This window comes from Capra hircus, chromosome 5, assembly GCF_001704415.2.
Source record: "Capra hircus breed San Clemente chromosome 5, ASM170441v1, whole genome shotgun sequence".
NCBI classification, from domain to species: Eukaryota; Metazoa; Chordata; class Mammalia; order Artiodactyla; family Bovidae; genus Capra; species Capra hircus.
Window position 1 is genome coordinate 65283350 of NC_030812.1, and position 21984 is coordinate 65305333.

Genomic DNA, 21984 nt, shown 5'->3' on the forward strand with positions numbered 1-21984 from the left:
TCTCATTCTGAACTTATTCTTTTAAAATAATTGTGCTTACTACAGGTGAAAAGGTAAACTGTGCCTTGAAGCTAGCAAAGTTAAGAGTATAAATGAGATAAAAATTCAAGGCACAGAAAAGACTAGTTTCATTTTTAACATGTATCAAATCTACTATGGCTTATAGTTTTTGAAACTGAATGGGAAAGCTATTAAAAGGCAGTGATCATGTGTGTGTGTGTGTGTGTGTGTGTGTGTGTGTGTGTGTGTGTGCCAACTTCATTGAGAAGCGAAAGCTTTGATCACATTTTTTCCTTCTTATTTTGAAAAGTCCGTATTTTACTAAGCTTTCTTATGCTGTCTCCTGTGATTTTCTGCAATCTTTAGACAAGTCACTTTTTGCTTTCTGAGCATTTCAGCCCCACTGTGGATAACTCTGAAGTTTCACCAATGCATTTTTGTCCCCTTTATTAACTGACATTTATTAAGCACTTCCAAGGTCTTCCCTGGTGGTGCAGACAGTAAGGAATCCATCTGCTAAGCAGGAGACACAGGTTTAGTCGCTGGGTGGGGAAGATCCCCTGGAGAAGGAAATGGCAAAACACTCTGGTATTCTTGCCTGGGAAATCTCATGGACAAAGGAGCCTGGCAGGCTACAGTCCAGGGGGTTGCAAAAGAGTTGGGACGTGATTTAGCAACTAAGCAACAACAAGCAATTCTAAATGTCAGTTGTTGAAGCAGTGTAAGATACAAACTACCTAGCCATAACCTACCTTAAACAGGAGATAATATTTTTCTTTTAAAAAGTCATAGCTTAGAATAATATTTTTCAATAGATTTTAAAAGGGGAAATCACAAGTTTAGTTGTTCTCAAATTTTTCTTGCAAAATAGTTTATTATGAGAGACAATCTCACTACACTCCTTGTGATTAAACTCAGAAAAAGTTTTAAAGATTAAAGAATATTGAGCATCTACCATGTGTATCATGCCAAGGCTTTCCAGTGGTGAAAAAGATAGTAAAGGTTCTTGACTTCATGAAGATGATATTTTAGTGGTAGATTCTCTGAAGCACAACTAAATGATATAACTTAGAAATTTAGAGTTAAAATTTAGTTTCCTCCTTTCAGAAACTTACTGAACACTAATACTACACAGTTTTAATATTCTTCCATATATTTCTTTTGTTTGGACATACCAAGATTAGCTGTCAGTAAAACATTACTATTGTTTCCTTAAAAACTGTTTACTGTGTACTGAACAAATAATAATACTAACACATGGAAATATACTGAATCCAATTGCTGTACCTTTTATAGCCAGATGAAATAAGCTAAGTACTGAGTAACACATGAAAATTTCAGAGACTAGCTTCTATCTAGTACATAATTTCTTCCTGCCTAAGCTTTCACTTAGAAAACACTAAATTATCTTCAGTAGAACTAAAAATCACTATAAAATAAAATACCCAGTATAAAATACTTTATGATATTTCAGTACCAAAATCAAGAAATGTTCTAACTTACATTTAATGTGAAGTAAAGAAACAGTTTGGAGAACCCACTCCAGTATTCTTGCCTGGAAAATCCCATGAACAGAGTAACCTGGTGGGCTGCAGTCCTTGGGGTTGCAAAGAGTTGGACACAACTTAGCAACTCAGCAGAACAAAAATATAGTTTTCGAAATAGTTCCTTTGCAGGGTATTTAAACCCTAGATGAACACCAGAGAAAAAGTCCACTTCCAGTTTTAGAATCAGACCTTGTCAATGAGTTCTTCAAAGGCATGAAGAAATAGAGAAAAGAAAATTCCCCTTTCAAAGCAATGAAACCTCAGACACAGTCAGACCAAATTGTTCTTTCCACCCATCTGGCATACTTGGGCAGGTATTATTACACCCATTAGTAAATTAGTGACAGCTGTTTAAAGATACATGTTAGCATTTGAATTATATTTCAAGGCTGGAAGGGATCTTGATTCATCCAGTTTAACTCCTCATTGTCAGAGTAAAACCAAGGTCCAAAGAGGAGAAGTGACTTATGCAAGGTGACATCATTAGCAAGTGGCAGAACTGACCACCAGAAATCAGGGCTTCTCAAACTTGAGGTATCCAGTAGATTTGCTGGGCATAAGAGAATAAACTGGAGTGCTTAAAAACACAGGTTTCTGTGTCCCATGCCCAGATATTTTATTTGGGTAAAGATCCTAACACTGGGAAAAAGTGAGGGAAGGAGAAGGCGGCGGGGCAGAGGATGAGATGGTTGAATGGTATCACTGACTCTCAATGGACATGAGTTTGAGCAAACTCAGGGAGACTGTGAAGGAGGCTTCAGTCCATGGGGTTGCAGAGTCGGATGTGACTGAACAACAACAAGGCTCAGATTGTGCCTTGGATTTACTATTGATAATGATACAACTGGTCTGAGAATCACACTTGCAGAAGTATTACAAAAAGCATTGACAATTTAACTATTTCCACGATAAAATGATAAAGTGGTATGAGAATTTTGAAGCAAAGCTTTCAAGACACTGCTTTTTCCCCCACTGTTTCTTATATTTGTATAGTCACATAAAATGCACAACCAACAAAAGTCAAAATCTGTCAACTGCTCAGACTTAGATTATCACAATGATCCCCTGCAATGGGTGGGAAATCTGAAACTCTGATCATTCTTTCATGTTACAAGTTTATCCAGCTAATATATTTCTAAGGCAATGAGAGGATTATTTCATTCCAAGAAACTACAAAATTGAGAAACCACTAAAGTTTTTCTTAATATATTTAAAATTCTCACATTTGTTGATGATTTGCTGTTTAATAATGTATTCATTCAATGAATATTTACTGAAAATCTACCAGCTGGGATTTTAATTAACATCTATTGCATCTTAAAGGGGCTTCTCAGGTGGTGCTAGTGGTAAAGAACCCACCTGCCAATGGAGGAAACTTAAGAGACTTGGATTCTATCCTTGGGTTAGGAAGATCCCCTGGAGGAAGAAATGGCAACCCACTCCAGTATTCCTGCCTGAAGAAACCTATGAACAGAGGAACCTGGTGGGCTACAGTCCATGGGGTTGCAAAAAGTCAGACATGACTGAAGTGACTTAGCATGTATGCATTGCATCTTAAATGTCTTCAAAATGTCTCCAAAAACAGACTCAACAATTGATTGGAAAATGATACTGCAAGTTGAATCAGATGGAAAGTTCTACCACCTTCCATACCAGTGTTTATGATGATAATAAAACATACAGAAATATTTTGATATTACATTATGAACTTTAATATTTGTATTGATTTTAATAGGCTTCTGAATTAAAGAAAATCTACATAGGCAAAATAACAAAGCAGTAAGTAAAATCATAGTTCCCTGAAACAGAAAATGACTTTTGTAGGTTAAAATTTATATTAAATCCAGAAATTCAATTCTGATAGGCTTGTGTTTCACAGTGAGGGATATATATCCCTTTAGGAATTCTCTACAGCAAATAATGAAATTATTTAGGAAGTTTGAATAAAACAGGTCCCAAATTTTCATTAACTTTGATGAAATGTGACAGGTTACTGAATTTTAATTCAATTCAGAGTATGAGATTATCATCTCTAAATCATAGATGACCCCAAACGATCTACCATTATGCTTTGGGGTATTATTAATATGCTATCATTTCATATGATTTATTTGTTGACCCGCCATCTTGCTCTTGAAAGGATTTAAGGTTGTCATTTTGAATTAAGGCTTGTTTTTTACACTTTTTAAGATGAAATAAAAGAAGTAGGTGGGTTTCCATTGAGAGATTCTCAGTTTAGGTTCTGTCCGTGACTTCACTTTAATTTCTGGAGGGCACTGCAAAGGATTTCAACTTCACCTACAAAGAAAAACAAAGGAGCCACTCATCCTGTGAACAAACACCCTTCAAGTGTCTGCAGTGTGTAAAAGGCTAGGGAATCAGTGGGGTGTGTGGATACACTAGGTACTACCCCAACCTTCAGGGAGCTGACAGCTTAGTTAGGGTGATAAAATCTGAGCCATTACAGATGATTCCAAGTTGCAGGAAGTGCTAAAGAGCTATTAATGTAATTAAGCTTCCTCTTTCCATAGTCTATTTCTCAGGGAAGGAGTTAATGGTTTTCTCCCCAGGGAAATCACTAGCTTTTCTGTTTCCTTTTCACATGACCATCCACAGATGCTCGCAAGGGGCTAAGCCATAGAAGCTGAAAGTAGGGTTCACATAGCCCCCCATCCTCACTCCATGTCAGAATTCACTGGGGCTTCATTACAAATACAAATCCCTGACTCATATCACACATTCAGGGAATTTAGTCTGGGAGTAACACTCAGGACGATCCATTTCTAACTAGCTCTCCAAGTGATTTTGAGACACATGAGGTTTGAGAAGGCATGATCTAAGCAGATGACTCAGCCTAGATTTCCAGACCACCAGACTAAGTAAGGTATGATGGAGTCACTTTCATTCATGCAGGTTCTCACAGGCCATGGGGCCACAACGACACAGATTCTTCATAGAAGTGGAAGGGGACTTGGAGACAGACCAGCCTTATTCCTGCCTAGGTCCTGAGGACAGTATAGAGATGATGGGGCCTTATATAAGGTCACAAAACTCTAAGGACCCTCCAGTTCCTAAATCTGTCATTCAGTGATTTTTAGAAACCTCTTATAAATAATAGTCTTTGAAATTACTTTCGCTTTCTCAGGGGAAATGAAAAAGAGAGAGAGAAAACAGCTATGGCCTAACCCTTCTCTCTCACACCCCAGCCTCCAGAGCCCTTGGCTGGCCTCTTCGGTGAACAAATTATTCCAGCTGAGTGTTCAAGGTGGCATCTATGGGAGGGAATCAGCCTTGGACTTTATCAAAATGGCTCATTATGGGAGGGAGGCCATACCTGATAGGAATGAGTATAATGGGCTAGTTCTACATATTAGCAATGGTCTCAGGCAATATCACAGGGGTAGAGAGGGATACGCCAAGTCCACCAGCCCTTCCGGCCTTTGTTAGCACATTTTTACAGATAGAAACTCCCCACCCCTTGGACTAGAACTTCTCCCTTTAAGCTTGATCCTTTGGTGGTTTTGTTCATTCATTCAATAGCTCTTGAGTACCTAATATGATTTTAGGAATATGGAAAACTGCTGGGGATTTGACAGCAAACCTGACATGGCCCTCTGCTCAAGTCTAGTTGGGAAGACAGACAAGCAAACAATTATAAAATAAAAACAAAATAAAAAACCTATGATAAGTGCTCTGAGAGAAGGATCAATGGGAAGGCCAAAACCTAGGAGGGACACCCAAATCAGGCTTACCCTAAGAAGAGACATGTATGAACGATTAAAAGATGAACTGGGATGGGTCCCTAAATGGGAGTGGTGAAGAGAGTATTTTAAACAAAAACTGTATGGGCAAAGGCCAGGGGAAAGCATGGGAACTAAGAGCTGGTCAATGTTGCTCGAGGGGAATTTGAAGGTTAGAAAGAATCGGGAGATGAACACAATAGCACAAAGACTTTTTAAGAACAACTATTATAATATTCTTGTTGTCCAGAAAAAATAAAAGGCCAATGGATGAACTACTCTGTGGTTGATAAAGTAGATAAAATCTATCCTTAGGAGCTGGTATTCTAGGCAGAGTAAGGTCCAGTGGACACTTAGAGGGAAAGGGGTGAAAATGCAAAGGAGAAAGAGGAACGTGGCAGCAACAAGCCAGCGTGGAAAGGTGGTGGGTCATAGGAGGTGGCATGGCGTCCAGGAAGGTCGAAGTAGAAAGGACACTCAAGGCAATTCTGGCTTTTTATTGCTAAGTTTTTCTCTCTCATTAAGTCAGTGGCTTCCCTGGAAATGCTTTTCTTAAATATTTAATACATTTCTTACTGTTCCTCTGACGAAGGTAAGAAAACACAATCCCCTATGAGAGAATGGCCTCAAAGGGTATATGTTACTTACTACTGATGGAGTCAGCCAAAATCTTAAGTTGCTGGGTGTTGTCCAAGACCTCAATCCGTTGAGTGTATGGGTCATAATGAACTGAGAAGGGCCGTGGGATTGTGGCAGCAAAGTTCCTGAAACCAAAATCATAGGTCTGAGTGAAGGCTACCATTTGGGGAAAAATAATTTTAAAAGATTTTTCAGTGGCATTCACTTGGTTATTAGTAGCACTGAAACCTCACCAGGGGCTTTAGTACTGGGCTGAGAAGTGAAATGGAGTTTTAGGTCCTCTTTGGGAAGCCTCTGTATGTGGTAGGTGTGTTTGTGTATATACAAACACACTTATGCACATGCCTCCAAAATGTCAGAAGTAGCTTACAATAAAAGCACATAAGGCCAAGTTCTTATCATTAAATAAAATAAAAGGAGAAAGTAAAATCTAGCCAAAGAATGTTATAGAAGAAAAAAAAGCTCTGAGATGCTTGACCATCAATGCAAAGAAAGAAAAATGGTTTCCAAAGTTGAAGACAACATTATGAATGAAACTCAACATGGATTGAGGGCCTCCTATGTTTGAGAACCATAGCAAGTTTCAACTGTTTTATACTCTTAACAACTATTATCACTAAATTAGTCTTCATAAAAACCTTAAGAGGAAGATACCACTTTACTATTCCCATTTTACGATAAGGAAACTGAGGCTTGAGGAAGCTAAATAACTACTAAGGCCACGCTGGCAATACATTATAAAGAAGGGAAAGGATACAGGTAGTCTGAATCTGGCCTGGCCCCCTCACTTCCCTGCCTCCCTGGTGCATCACTCCTGGGTCTGGGAGGAATCTTTTATTAGTGACCGCAGATGCATGAAGAGTAAGTGGTTAAGTATCCTTCCTCATCTCTTCTTTGGAAAAAGCTTTCTCAGTCCAGCTGGTGACGTGAACCAAGTAGTAGACGCCTGTGGCTCTGCCTGCTCTTCCCCTCTTCCCTCTTATTCCCGGGCACACCTTGTTTTTAATTTGGGGAATCGACCTCCCCCACTGGAGATATATGAGTTGGGCCGTCAGTCTGAGGCCCACTCAGCCCTCCTCAGCAGGTGTGTGAACAAACTCAGCCCCGTCTCTGCTAGAACTTGAATACCAAAATTGAAAATGGTTGGCATCGGTTTCTTTTAGTCGGGACGCTCTGAGGGTATCCCAGAGATGCTCAGATCCCTTCCTTTTTTGAACTGTGTTCTTTAGAATTCTCTTTCATTCTGTGAGCCAGCTCTAAGCAGATGAGAGCTTTTGTGTCTTCTCTGGGCTCTAGACACTAGCAGTAAGTGAGTGCGTGCTCCATCATGTCTGACTCTCTGCCACCCCATGGACTGTATAGCCCACCAGGCTCCTCTGTCCATGGGATTTTCCAGGCAAGAATACTGAAGTGGGTTGCCATTTCCTCCTCCAGGGGATCTTCCTGACCCAGGGAATGGACCCGCGTCTCCTGCATTGCAGGCAGGTTTTTACCACCGAGTCCACCAGGGGAAGTAGACACTAGCAGAGCTGGTGAGATTTCAAAGAGAGGCCCATATCCTGGTAAGGTCTTCCTGTTGGCCTGGGGCTGATCACTTCCTGAACGGCCTGTCCATATGGGAATCTCAGTGCGACTCAGCAGATAAGAGTACCAGCTCTGAGTCCCACTGCCTGAGTCCAAACCCTGGGCCAGCCACTTACTACCTGTATGACTCTGAGTGAGTTACTTACCCCTTCAATGTTTCTGTACCCCTATCTGCAATTTGTGGTCTTATTTAATGACTAAACGAATTAATATCTGAAAAGCACTGAGAACAGTGTTTGGTACAAAATAGCTACCAGGCATCTCGAAAAGTGAAAGTGTTAGTCGCTCTCATGTGTCAAACTCTTTGTGACACCATGGCATGTAGTCCACCGGGCTCCTTGGTCCATGGGACTCTCCTGGCAAGAATACTGGAGTGGGTAGCCATTCCCTTCTCCAGGGGATCTTCCCAACCCCAGGGCTCGAACCCATGTCTTGTTCATTGCAGGTGGATTCTATACTGTCTGAGCCACCTTACCTGTAACTATAATTACCTTGGTGGAATAATGCATGAACTCATGAAAATCCGTAACCCTAAAGGAGTCCCAGGAATGGCAGAATGGAACTTTTATGGCTACAGGAATACTAGGTTCCCAGTAAGGGTGAAAATTTAGGAGAAAAATGGGAAAGAATGGCAGGAAGGACCTAAGGGCCCTGGAGAAGAGAGTAAAGGGAGTCATTTGGGGTCAAAGAAAGTATATTTGTGAGCTACCATTTTACTGTTGGTTACCTAAGCCTGGTGTATTCAAAGCTGACATGCCCAGCTTCATGGGATTCCAGAAGCCTGTAAGACTTACATTTATTATGCATCACTGCTAAGATATAACAAAAGAAGTGGTAAAAATGGTATCATGGTTGCCCTGTCTAAGTAGACCCTCTGCCTAGCCTATCTCCCGCTGGGAGCAGTGTGGCTCTAGCAGGCTGATGGCAGGGCAATCTTCTTGGAGGGCTGAGAATCTCGGAGTCCTGGTACCACTCCACCAGCCTGGTGCTGAATTGCCTCTGAGATTGGCACATTTGCCAATTACTCACTGATTCAGAGGATGAGATGGTTGGATGGCATCACAACCCAATAGACACGAGTTTGAGCAAACTCCAGGAGACAGTGAAGGACAAGCAAGTCTGGTATGCTGCAGTCTGTGGGGTCACAAAGAGCCTGACATGGCAACTGAACAATAGCAATACTGAGTGCTTGCTATGTGTCTGGCACTGTTCTTGAAGTGGAGGGAAAGAGCAAAAAGGACAAAACTCCCTATCTTCATGGACCTCAAATCATACAAGATTTTAGACATTAATAAGTGCTAAGGAGAAAAGTAAATCACAGAGCAGGTAAGGAGTACTGGGGGGACAGGGCTGGGTAGTGATTTTAAGTAAGTTGCTTAGAGAAAGACACACAAAAAAGGTTAAATGTGGGTAAAGGCTGAAGAGAGGGGAGGGGTGAGTTATGCAAGTATGTGGGAGATTAAAGTGACAAGGGACTTCTTTGGGTGAGAAGACACCTAGGGCTGTTTGATGGGGGTACCTCTGTGGCCGCTCGGAACATAGGAGAGTTCAGGGGTGGACCTGGTGTTTGCACTGAGCAAGGATAAAGGTGGTAGCCTGTCTGCAGGGGTCATCATGTTCGGCTAGCAAGCTATGAAATGGGGTCCTGCAAAGGAAGGCAGTTCTCTCAACAGGGAGTGGAAAGAGATAGGGTGGTGAGAGAATACTGTCTGATGCACGCCGCTGCTGTAGGCACTTGAATCCATTCTCCTGCCCAACCTCCCACAGACCGGTGGCACCAGGTTGAGTCAGGAGGTCCCAAGGGCTGCTGGCCCAGCATGGTTACCATCTCACCTCACTTTCTCCTTGGCATCATTAAAACTCTCAGCCACATAATACAGAGGCTGGAACTCTGTGATCGTATACTCCTGGACAGCGGTCTTCTCTAGTTCCAGAGGAAGGAGCTTCGGCTTGCCTGATAGGCAATACTGCGGGTCCCAAATGGAAAGTTGTCATGGTTAAGTCAAGGCTGCTGGTCCCTGCCGCAATCCCTAAGCTATTTGTGCATCCCCTCAACCTTGTCCTGATTCCTTCCATACCGTAGTCCCAATGCAGGTAAACTAAATTATTTTGCACATAGACAGCAATCAGGATCAAAAGGAATATTTTACCCCAACCATTTTCAGGTAAGGTGATCAACAGATGGTGTGGGAGCAGCCACATTTTCTGGCATGTGTTTGCCTATGTCCCAATGCACAGTTCAACCCTAGATTCAGGAGGCCCCTCTGGTCTGGAGACCTGTGTATCTGCAGTTCAATTTCAATCTCTAAAACCCACAGTCATGACCAAATCATAGCTGCTAAGAGGTCAATCAATCACATGAGGAGAAACTCCGAGGTTCAGTTTCAAAGTGGATATAAGAGGGTTTCGAGAGCACAAAGGGAAAACGAATGGTCTGCTGTACCTAGCACTCTCAAATCCATCCATGGTTTCTGTTCGGTTCATACCTGTAATTCACCAAAGGATGACAGGAGCCCAGCACCATATGCCTTTATGGAGTCTCCTTGCTTGCAGAGCCCAAACTCCACAGTAAACCAGTAAATCTGAAATGGAAAGTCAAGTTGAAAGTGTACGCAAGGAAACAGCAGGTGACCCAGGGCCAGAGACAAGGTGCCCAGATGGGAGTTTGTGCAGGTCTGTTCTCTGAATCAGCCTGACCTGGGGTCATGGTTTTTGTATGCTGTCTTATCCTACCCAGTTACCTGTCAAATTAAGACGGCTGAGTGCAAGACGCTGAAGCTGAAGCTCCAATACTTTGGCCACCTGATATGAAGAACTGACTCCTTGGAAAAGACCCTGATGCTGGAAAAGATTGAAGGCAGGAGAAGGGGATAACAGAGGATGAGATGGCTGGATGGCACCACTGACTCGATGGACATGAGTTTGAGCAGCCTCCAGGAGTTGGTGATGACAGGGAACCTGGTGTGCTGCCGTCCATGGGGTCACAAAGAGTCAGACACGACTGAGTGATTGAAGTGAACTGAACTGAATGCAAGATATGATGGGAAGTTGTGGGAGAGTATTAAGGAAGCCCCCAAAGGATACCCTCAACAAGCCACTCTCTATGACAGGAACTCCTCCACCCCTTCCGCTTTCTTCTCTATGGCATCAGCTAGAGGGAGTTGCTCCCCCAGGTTGGCTGGAGTTACCAGACAATCCCATCAGGCTCAGTGGGAGGTAGGGAATTGGGTCATGATAGAATCAGAGAGGGAGTATCCTGTCATCTGTGTGGCTGAACCACACCAACTCCATTTTGTCAGCTCCATCTAAGCCTGAAGTCCTAACCCCATCCTTTTCTGCATGGTTGAACTTAAGTCTACTCACAAGGAATGCACAGATAAGTTCCTCATCAACTTTTACCCTTCTTATCTGATATAAAAACTTTGTCTGACATATAAAAACTTTTGCTGAGGCAGATGGGTAATGCCTCACAAGAAATAATGGTCATGAGACCTTCCAGGGGGAGGAAAAATCCCCTAACTCCTGACAGTGTGAACCTGCTTCTCTCTTAGTAATCAGATTCTATCCTTAGCTTTGGCCCCTTTAATTAATTAACTAATAAATTTTAATTTGGCTGCATTGGATCTTAGTAGTGTTGGCCCCTTTAACCCCCCATACCCTTTTCGTGGCATAGAGTGTGGTTGCCAAAGCCTCTGGCTGCTATCTACCTGCCCTTTCCTGTGTATAAGCTACCCACAATAAACTTCATCACTGTATTTTATTGAGTTATCTGCTTCCTTATTTGGCCTCAAAGTTCTAAGGTTATTATTCAATATCCCCACCATCCAACAATCTGTGTTAAAACCCTGTCAGTCACTGCATTCAGCCTCCCAAATAACCAAGCCTTTTTCTTTCAGTAGCTCCCAGCGCAACATGTCCCAGATAGATGGCTTGGGAAATAAGGTCCTAGAATTGATTCCTGGGTCAGGAACATCCGCTGGAGAAGGGATAGGCTACCCACTCCAGGATTCTCAGGTTTCCCTTGTGGCTCAGCTGGTAATGAATCCAGCTGCAGTGTGGGAGACCTAGGTTTGATCCCTGTTGGGAAGATTCCCTTGAGAAGAGAAAGGCTACCCACTCCTGTATTCTGGCCTGGAGAATTCCATGGACTGTATAGTCCATGGGATCGCAAAGAGTCAGACACGACTGAGTGACTTTCACTTTCTTTCCTACTGAATAGGGCCAAGAGAAAGCCAAGGCCCAGGGTTTCTCAGTTCAGTTCAGTCACTCAGTTGTGTCCGACTCTTTGCAACCCCATGAACTGCATCACGCCAGGCATTCCTGTCCATCACCAACTCCTGGAGTTCACCCAAACTCATGTCCATCGAGTCGGTGATGCCATCCAACCATCTCATCCTGTCGTCCCCTTCTTCTCCTGCCCCCAATCCCTCCCAGCATCAGGGTCTTTTCCAATAAGTCAACTGTTTGCATGAGGTGGCCAACGTATTGGAGTTTCAGCCTCAGCATCAGTCCTTCCAATGAACACCCAGGACTGATCTCCTTTAGGATGGACTGGTTGGATCTCCTTGCAGTCCAAGGGACTCTCAAGAGTCTTCTCCAACACCACACTTCAAAAGCATCAATTCTTCAGTGCTCAGCTTTCTTCACAGACCAACTCTCACATCCATACATGACCACTGGAAAAACCATAGCCTTTACTAGACAGACCTTTGTTGGCAAAGTAATGTCTCTGCTTTTCAATATGCTATCTAAGTTGGTCATAACTTTCCTTCCAAGGAGTCTTAAACTGTCTTTTAATTTCATGGCTGCAGTCACCATCCGCAGTGATTTGGAGCCCCCCAAAATAAAGTCTGACACTATTTCCACTGCTTCCCCATCTATTTCCCATGAAGTGGTGGGGCCAGATGCCATGATCTTCGTTTTCTGAATGTTGAACTTTAAGCCAACTTTTTCACTCCCCTTTCACTTTCATCAAGAGGCTTTTTAGTTCCTCTTCACTTTCTGCCATAAGGGTGGTGTCGTTTCCATATCTGAGGTTATTGATATTTCTCCCAGCAATCTTGATTCCAGCTTGTGCTTCTTCCAGCCCAGGGTTTCTAGGTAAGTCTATTTATTGCACTAGAGAATGTGAAACCTGGGAAGGCTGTCAGAGCTGAGTCAGTCTGAGCTCCTCACAAACAGATGAGACGTCTTTAGCCCAGAGAGGTCAAGTTACACACATACAGTGACACAGCGTCTCAAGGGCAGAGCAAGGGGCCCAAGACTATTCCCAGATCAGTATATCAATAATAAGATTATTTTTGAGAAGCTAGGTTGGTAATGAATACTTGTATCACAATTACAGCAGGTAACTTATGTGATTATTTTTTTCTTACAAATGAGAGATTCTATCAAGTTCTGCAGTTTCCTTGAAAGTTGCTTTTTGTATCACCACAGCATCTGGCATTTAAAAACTCACAACCACACAAATTTAACCCTTTTGATCCTCAAGATCCTCATGATGTACTGTTGAGATGGAAATGATATAAACAACTGTATCCATTTTTAGAGGTGAGGGTGCAAAAGCTACTTGCCCAGGGTCTCAAAGCAGCTAGGCAGTGAGAAAGGATCTGGGAAGTTTCAACCTTCTCTTAAATTAAATTCACAAACTTCTAAACTGATATATCATGATGACAGGGAAGCCTGGAGTGCTGCAGTCCATGGAGTCCCAAAGAGTCAGATACAACTGAGCAACTGAACTGAACTGAACTGAATGATATGTGTGCATTAATCTGAAGTCCCTAGTTCCATTATACAGTTTCATTTCTTATCTTCCAAGCTGAGCACATTATTTAAAAATGTGGCTTAGAGGTTAGGGAGGAATCACTCAAGTTGGAAAGGGGTCTACAGGAAGGAAAGCCCCTTCTGTGCAGAGTCGTTCATCCATGGTGTCTATGGATGACAGTCATCACACTCCTGGGGAAGAGAGTGTTTGGTTAGAAGGGAAAAGCCAGTTCCCACTTCCACCTTGGATCTGAGAAAGGAAAGATCCAATGCTGGCTCCAGTGTCAGGTAGAAAGTAAATATTTTCCTTTTCAAAGATGTGAATCTAGACTACTTCCCATCCACTCAAGGGGGTTCTCAATGACCATCATTATAGCCTGTTGGTGCTTTCAAGACATACTATTTAAAGTTACATGTAAACATACGCATGTAGTTGATTTCAAAATCAAACCACTAAGAAGTCAAAATGTGAAATGTCACTCGTGCAAATGTAAGCAAGGCATTCAGATTTTTTCTTTTTTCAAATGATCTGGCTTTCAGGAAAACAGCAAACTTTCAAAGACCCGAGACATTCCCACCATCCACCAGGGAGAGAGGGTACTTACTGTTGCAAGTTTCTCAACGTACTCGTCAGGTGCACCCAGGGAGGCAAGGCCGATCTCCTGTAACGGCAGAGAAACCAGCACTGACATGGCTGGGGTCTGCTGACCTTCAACCTTGACCCTCAGATCCAACCTTGCATTTGACCACAGGAAGGGGATGGGAGGCTAAATACCTTCAGAAGGGCCCAGGTAGATTCTTAACTGTTCTGTCAAGGCTTCACTGACCACACTTAATAGAACCACAGATCTTGAGGATGGAGGAAGCCTTTCTCCATCACTTGGTCCTCTATTCATTCACTTTGCAAAAGAGAAAACCGAGGCACAGAGAAAAGAGATGACCTGCTCAAGGTCACACGGTAGGTTGTGTCTAACGTTTCAAGCCCTGATTATCCTTCCACGTTCAAGTGGAATATTCCTGGTGCACCAGATGGGACTTCATCAAGTCCCCTGAAGATACCATAGGAGACTTGCTGTGAAGTGCTTGACATCTGTCCAGGTATGTGCATAGCTGGAGAGTCTGAGATGTCACTGGCCACCTCTCATCACAGCTCCCAACTCAGAAGCCCCTAGTGGTCTCTGTCTCTTTTTACAGCATTTGCTCCAGACTGATTTGCAGCAGAGAGAGCACATATATGTATACAAATATAATATGTGTGTGTGTGTATATATATATTATATTTCTTTCCTACTAATAGGCATTCAATCATTCCAAAAATATTTATTGAATGCCTTCTATGTGACAGGTAATGTACGAAATTGATAAAGATTCCTGACCTTTACATTTAAATGGATAGACAGTAAATAATAAACATGTTAAAGGTGATAAGTTCTTCGGAAAGAAGAAACAAAAGGAGAAAGGGACAAGGGGGATCCAGAGTGCCAGAGAAGCAGGGGTGGGGTCGGGGGCTTTGATTGCCCTATCCTTCATCTTTTTTTTTTTTTTTTTGGCTGTATTGGGTCTTCATTGCCGCTTGCAGGCTCAGTAGGTGCGGCATGCAGGCTGTCTAGTTCAGGCATGCGGGATTAGTTGCTCTGCAGCATACGGCATCTTAGTTCCCCAACCAGGGATAGAATTGAACCTTCAAATGCCTGCATTGAAAGGCAGATTCTTAACCTCTGGACCGTCAGAGAAGTCCAGAGGCTGTGATTTTAAATAAGGCCTCAGAATGATTTTTAAAAATCACTCTGTTGCTGTTGTTCAATCTCAAAGTCATGTCTGACTCTTTGCAACCCCATGGACTGAGGCATTCCAGGCTTCCTTGTGCTTCACTCAATTTGCTCAAACTCACGTCCATTGAATCAGTGATGCCATCCAACCATCTCATTCTCTGTCACCTCCTTTTCTTCCTGCCCTCGATCTTTCCCAGCATCAGGGTCTCTTCTAATGAGTCAGCTCATCAAATCAGGTGGCCAAAGTACTGGAGCTTCAGCTTTAGCATCACTCCTTCCAATGAACATTCAGGGTTTATTTCTTTTAGGATCAGCTGGTTTAATCTCCCGATAGTCCAAGGGACTCTCAAGAGTCCTCTCCAGCACCACAATTTAAAAGCATCATTGGAAAGGTGATATTTGAGCAAAGACTTGATGGAAGTGAGGCTGTTATTGGCTCTGCTGATAGCTGAGGAAAGACAATTGTACAGGCCAAACGCACAACCTGTGAAAAATCTCTCTAAGGAGAGGCAATGTCCTCCTCCAGGGGATCTTCCTGACTTAGAGGCTGAACCCACGTCTCTTACGTCTCTTGAACTGGCAGGCAGGTTCTTTACCACCAGCACCACCTGGGAAGCCCAAGTCTAACAGAAGTCATCATCAATAAATGCAAGGTGGAAAGGGTTCCCTGTTCTCATAGCCACTATTCTTTGTGAGCCCAGATCTTGCCTAAAACAAGGAACCCAAAGTGCTTCATCCCCACTCCATCCTGCGCTCCAGTGGGAAACTAGTCCTGCTTTTAGATCGAAAAAGAATATGCTCAGGGAACTCAAAATAACTCCCTGCTTTGGAACTGTCCAGGTCAAAACTGGAACCAGGAACACGGATGAGCCAGAAGCTCCTGTCTGCTGATTCAGGTAACTTCCAACCCCTCTGTGGGGATCCTCAAATTGAAAATGGCTTAAGGAGGATGGCCATTTAGCCTCTGACTGGGAAGTAAAACTTTTAGTAATGAGGATGAAAACTTCCAGTCCTAGTCTGAAAGCAATCTATGACATCTTGGCAGCAGGAACCACGCTTCTGAAAGTCAGTTACTCCTGCGGTGACACTTCCACAGCAAAGGTTCACCTAATTTCTAAACACTCCCACTTCTAAAAGCCCAACAATGTCTGAACTTCGCAGTTCCCCCAAGCCCACATAAGGTGGCTCAGTGCTGAACTTCGCAGTTCCCCCAAGCCCACATAAGGTGGCTCAGTGCTGAACTTCGCAGTTCCCCCAAGCCCACATAAGGTGGCTCAGTGCTGAACTTCGCAGTTCCCCCAAGCCCACATAAGGCGGCTCAGTGCTGAACTTCGCAGTTCCCCCAAGCCCACATAAGGCGGCTCAGTGCTGAACTTCGCAGTTCCCCCAAGCCCACATAAGGCGGCTCAGTGCTGAACTTCGCAGTTCCCCCAAGCCCACATAAGGCGGCTCAGTGCTGAACTTCGCAGTTCCCCCAAGCCCACATAAGGCGGCTCAGTGCTGAACTTCGCAGTTCCCCCAAGCCCACATAAGGCGGCTCAGTGCTGAACTTCGCAGTTCCCCCAAGCCCACATAAGGCGGCTCAGTGCTGAACTTCACAGTTCCCCCAAGCCCACATAAGGTGGCTCAGTGCTGAACTTCGCAGTTCCCCCAAGCCCACATAAGGTGGCTCAGTGCTGAACTTCGCAGTTCCCCCAAGCCCACATAAGGTGGCTCAGTGGCAAAGGACCTGCCTGCCAGTGCAGGAGGCATAGGAGACGGGGGTTCAGGCCCTCGGTCTGTTAGACCCCCTGGAGGAGGGCATGGCAGCCCACTCCAGTATTCCTGCCTGGAGAATCCCACGGACAGAGGAGCCTGGCGGGCTACAGTCCATGGGGTCGCAAAGAGTCAGACATGACTGAGCATCTACCACATAAAAGCAGCTGTTTTCTTTGTTTAGAGAGGCTATGTCTAACAATTACCATTTTTCCTTGTCTAGGAAGCAGTTAATTTTGCTCTCTGTTTGTTTCAGCTATCATGTAGCAGACTCCTCATTCAAGAGTAGAAATAGTTCTTTCTTTCTGGCTAAAGGAAGATGCTTAAGTGATTTACATACAATCCCATTACTGTGAAATTCATCCTTGGCCCAGCATTTGCTCATAGGTCATTCTATTTGATCACTATTCCTCCTTGTGAGGAAGGAGACCATCAGGAAGGGCTCTTTATGGATCCACTTCTGTGCTGACTGAGACGCAGGGTGGTGTGGCGACTTGCTCCAGGCTACACAGCACTACCATTCCACTCTCCCACTATCCCAGTTGCCCACCATGGTTTGGGGCTGCCTCTCAGTGCCAGAAGAGAATTTGTGAAATTCTTTCAGTCATCCAAAAAGCATTTTTGAGCCTGCTCACCACTGTAATAGATGAATCAAAGCCTAGCCTGCTGCCTTGATGATGGTGAGAAGGCAACTGGCTCTTTATTTTTTTGCCATGAGTCAGGCTATTGGCACTAGAGTCTTGGCAAATGCCATCTTACTTACTTAAAGCATATACAAAAATGATTGCCTGATAAGGTAGAAAGTGGCAAAGACCCAAAATATGAGGGGGAAGATGCCACGAGAACTTGGAAGAAAGCAAAGTTACTTCTGCAAGGGGATCTGGGAGGTTTTCACAGATGAAAAGGTTCTTAAACTACATCCAGTAGGACAGGTGAAATTAGCTAAGTCAATAACACACAATTCCTAGGATGACCAAATCACCAGCTCCATGCTGTGGTCACTGGAATTGGTAATTAGCCAGCCCCATGGGACCACATTCCCACCTGTGATGGGGTCACAGAACTATACCTGGATTCCACCCTGGCAGAGGACATGAGGATCCCTCCATGGGTTCAATTTATCTGAGCAATCCAAGCCTCACCCTGTAACTAGAAGGCTAGAGAAATTAATTGCTCACCTGGGAAAACTGGGCAAAGCTGCGATCCGAAAACAAAGGTACATGTCCCAAGAGCTCATGGCATATGTCCCTGAAAAACAAAAAGCACAGAGCTTGGAGAGGAGGAGGGTTATAAGCTTTGCAGGACTCAGTCTTTCTACACGAGGAATGGGCAGAAAGCAACAAGCAACTCATTCAGTCTTATAACCTCATTCCTAAGAATAAGGGGTATGTAAGGCTTGGTATCAGCTGAAACAAGATACAAGAGAAAAACAAGAAGGGAAAAGAAATGTAAGGGATAGGACAGAACACAGTGGCCAGGGGATTTTGAGTGTATGCCCAGTGGGATGTAGAACAAAAGAGCCAGTATTCCTATGGGCAGCCATACACATGAATGAACTGCACATCACAAACACTTCCCATCCCAAGTCTTCTCCTTGGTATTGACATCCCTCGGCAGATACAATATGCTCAGCTATTCTCCATGAGAACTAAATAATAATAATAGTAGAAGTAATAATAACAGTAACAACAACAACAATAATAATATTAGTGATGCTCCTGTTTCATCCTGGAGGGGGCTGACACTGGTTACAGAAGAAAACTTACATTTACTTAACACTCTAGGTGCCAGATTTACTAGGAATAGGTCTTTTCTGATTTCTAGTAATGAATTTTGCAGGCTGGGAAAGATCATTTGGGGTATCCTGTTGACTGTTCACATAAACTATTTCAGTTCTAGCTGTCTAAGGAGATGGCTACATGCAAAAATAAGAAGCATAGTGGCCAGACATTCTGTATCTTCAGCTGAGACCCAACCTAGGCAAAGAGAGATGAGAATCATCTAGAGGTGATCCAGGAATCAGGAAGTGTTGAGACAGCCTGGCTGTCACTTGTTCCTATTCCCATTTGGCATTTCATAGCTCTGACTTTTCTACAATCTCTTTGGAATTTGAATGTGAACTCTCATTCTCTCATCTGAACCTTTGATTCAGAAGATACCTAAATCTCCAATCAGTACAGTCTATTTGGATGGGGAAAATCCCCAGAAGAGATGAAATTCCCTTGTTGCACTATATCAAACAATGCAGGCAATGAGTCCTGTGGACCAGCCCACAGTGAGTCCCAGCCTTGTTCTTGGAGCCAGGTGAGATGGAACTCATTGTGGCTAGAAACTGATAGCAAAAGGACAGTACTCACGGTTCTGGTGTATACATGGGCTTAGACCCATGTCTGATGTACTGAGTGCAGTGGAAGACTCGGAAAGCCAGGCCACCCAAGAAATCCCGAGAAGAAAGCAGGCCAGCCACCGGTCGGAGGCGGAAACCAGTGCAACCTGGGAAGCAAAGGAGAAAGAAAACTCAGAGCCCATCACAGGGGCCTGAAGACCGTTAGGGAGGAAAGCAGCTCATTCAACTGTCCAAGAGCGCGGACGTTGACGCCAAGCAGAACTGACTTCAAATCTATGCCTTAGTACTTTCTAGCTGGGTGATCTGGGTCAGGTAACTTCACCTCTCTGAGCCTCAGTTTTCTCATGTGCAAAATGTGGGGAGATATTTCTTAAGATTATTCTGAGAATCAGAAGAACAAATAAGTATAAAAGACTTAGAGCCTAGCACATGGAAACTTCCAATAAATTTAAACTTTCATTATTGTTTGTTAGGGTGGAACACTTATTCCTTACTTCTCATGTTTCCAGAGTAGCAGGGAATTTTCATTCTGCTTCCCAGGAGGGAGGAATATGAAAAGAGCACTTCTAGCTTTTCTGTAGTGCTTTCCATATAGCACACATAGGTACACCCCATGAGGAACAGTGACTTCTCGGACTGAAGATTTGAGAAGAGGAAATGAATATTTTCTTTTTTTTTTATTTTATTTTATTTTTATTTTTTTGAATATTTTCAACTTCACCCTCTCTGCCCTTTCTCTCCTGACTGTCCACACAGGAACACATTCTAGTCGGCTCTTGGCCAGCCAATGGACTAGATACTGTGCCAGTGAATTAACTGGCAAGTTAGTTTACCTAATCCAGGGGTGAAACATTAGAAAGTCCATTTTGCCTACACACCTATACCACATTCTCAAAGCAGCTTCTATCGGTAATAAAATACCGATACCATTTTGATCACCCATCCTCTGGCTCTTGTATCTGTCTCTCAGTCTCCCTAATTTCAGACTTGGAAGGAGAATGGTAACGACCACGATCATGATAGTAATAGTTAACGCTGTATAATACCCACCATGTGTCAGACACAGGTTTAAGCACTTTATATACATTAATTAATCCTCATCGGAACTCTAGGAGGTAGAGCTCCTATTCTCTGCACTTTACAGATGGGGGAGCTGAGAAGATGCAGCAATTAAAGCTCTGCCCAAGGTCACAGCTACTAGCACTCTGGCTTCAGAGTCTGTTTCTATAATCACTACTCAATGCTTCTCTTCTACTGCTCATGGGGTTCTCAAGGCAAGAATTCTGAAGAGGTTTGCCATTGCCTTCTCCAGTGGGCATCTGGTCTCATCATTTCATGGCAAATAGATGGGGAAACAATGGAAACAGTGAGAGACTTTATTTTCTTGGGCTCCAAAATCACTGCAAATGGTGACTGCAGCCATGAAATTAAAAGAAGCTTGCTCCTTGGAATAAAAGCTATGATCAACCTAGACAGTATATTAAAAAGCAGAAACACTACTTTGCCAACAAAGGCCTATCTAGTCAAAGTTATGGTTTTTCCAGTAGTCATGTATGGATGTGAGAGCTAGACTATAAAGAAGGCTGAGCACTGAAGAATTGATGCTTTTGAACCGTGGTGTTGGAGAAGACTCTTGAGAGTCCCTTGGACTGCAAGGAGATCCAACCAGTCCATCCTAAAGGAAATCAGTCCTGGATATTCATTCGAAGGACTGATGTTGAAACTGAAACTCCAATACTTTGGCCACCTGATGTAAAGAACTGACTCATTGGAAAAGACCCTGATGCTGGGAAAGATTGAAGGCAGGAGAAGGGGATGACAGAGGAAGAGATGGTTGGATGGCATCACTGACTCGATGGACAGGAGTTTGAGCAAGCCTGGGAGTTGGTGATGGACAGCGAAGACTGACATGCTGCAGTCCATGGGGTCACAAAGAGTCAGACACAACTGGGCAAGTGAACTGAACTGGACTTCTCTCCTAGGCACTGGTGCAGTATATAGTCCATTGGCTTCCCTGGTTGTTCAGATGGTAAAGAATTCGCCTGCAGTGCTGAAGACCCAGGGTCGACCCCTGGGTTGGGAAGGTCCCCTGGAGGAGGGCATGGCAACCCACTCCAGTATTCTTGCCTGGAGAATCCCTGTGGACAAAGAAGCCTAGAGGGCTATAGCCCATGGGGTTATAAAGACTCAGACACGACTGGAATGACTTAGCACACGCTTCTTTCCCACCCCCACCCACCACCCCATCATTTGGTGGTAAAGAATCCAGCTGCCAATGCAGGAGACATGGGTTCAATCCCTGAGTCAGGAAGATCCCCTGGAGGAGGAAATGGCAACCCACTCCAATATTCTTGCCTGGAAAATTCCGTGGACAGAGGAGCCTGATGGGCTGCAGTCTTTGGGGTTGCAAGAGTCACACGACTGAGCACATGCACACGTGCATGCATGTGAGCGCACACACACACACACACACACACACACACACACATACACACACACAACTACTAGTATTACTGTTGTATTCTTCTTGTTATTGGCCATAACAACATGGGTAACTAGCCAAAGATATTCTTTAAGACTCCTTTGTCCCTTGGTTTATGTGTCTTAGACCCTCAGGTTGAAGTTCATTTTGTTTGAGCCCTGCTCCTCTCTATCTGAATAGTAAAGACTCTAAATAGAAGGGATTCAAAAGGTCATCCAACTCACTCCCCGTCTAGTCCAGCTCCCACTTCCCTCCCTACCAGGTAGCTTCCCTGGCTTCTTGCCCTAGAGCTGGCCACACCGTCTCTGCGTAGCTCTGAGGGATAGAAAACTCTTCCTTCTATAACCCTGTGGTC

At 43.8% G+C, this 21984-nt stretch overlaps 1 protein-coding gene across 1 annotated transcript in view; it reads right to left on the reverse strand.

The window, feature by feature from the left end:
- Window positions 3234-21984, reverse strand: part of PAH (phenylalanine hydroxylase) — an 85225-nt gene continuing 66474 nt past the window's right edge. Inside the window, exons 7-13 of the mRNA XM_005680540.2 lie at window positions 19158-19293; window positions 17979-18048; window positions 13879-13935; window positions 9997-10092; window positions 9344-9477; window positions 5936-6051; window positions 3234-3845 (exon numbers count right to left, since the gene is read on the reverse strand). Of these exons, the coding sequence (XP_005680597.1) occupies window positions 3802-3845; window positions 5936-6051; window positions 9344-9477; window positions 9997-10092; window positions 13879-13935; window positions 17979-18048; window positions 19158-19293 (653 nt within the window). The 3' untranslated portion in view covers window positions 3234-3801. The remainder of the gene's footprint in view (window positions 3846-5935; window positions 6052-9343; window positions 9478-9996; window positions 10093-13878; window positions 13936-17978; window positions 18049-19157; window positions 19294-21984) is intronic.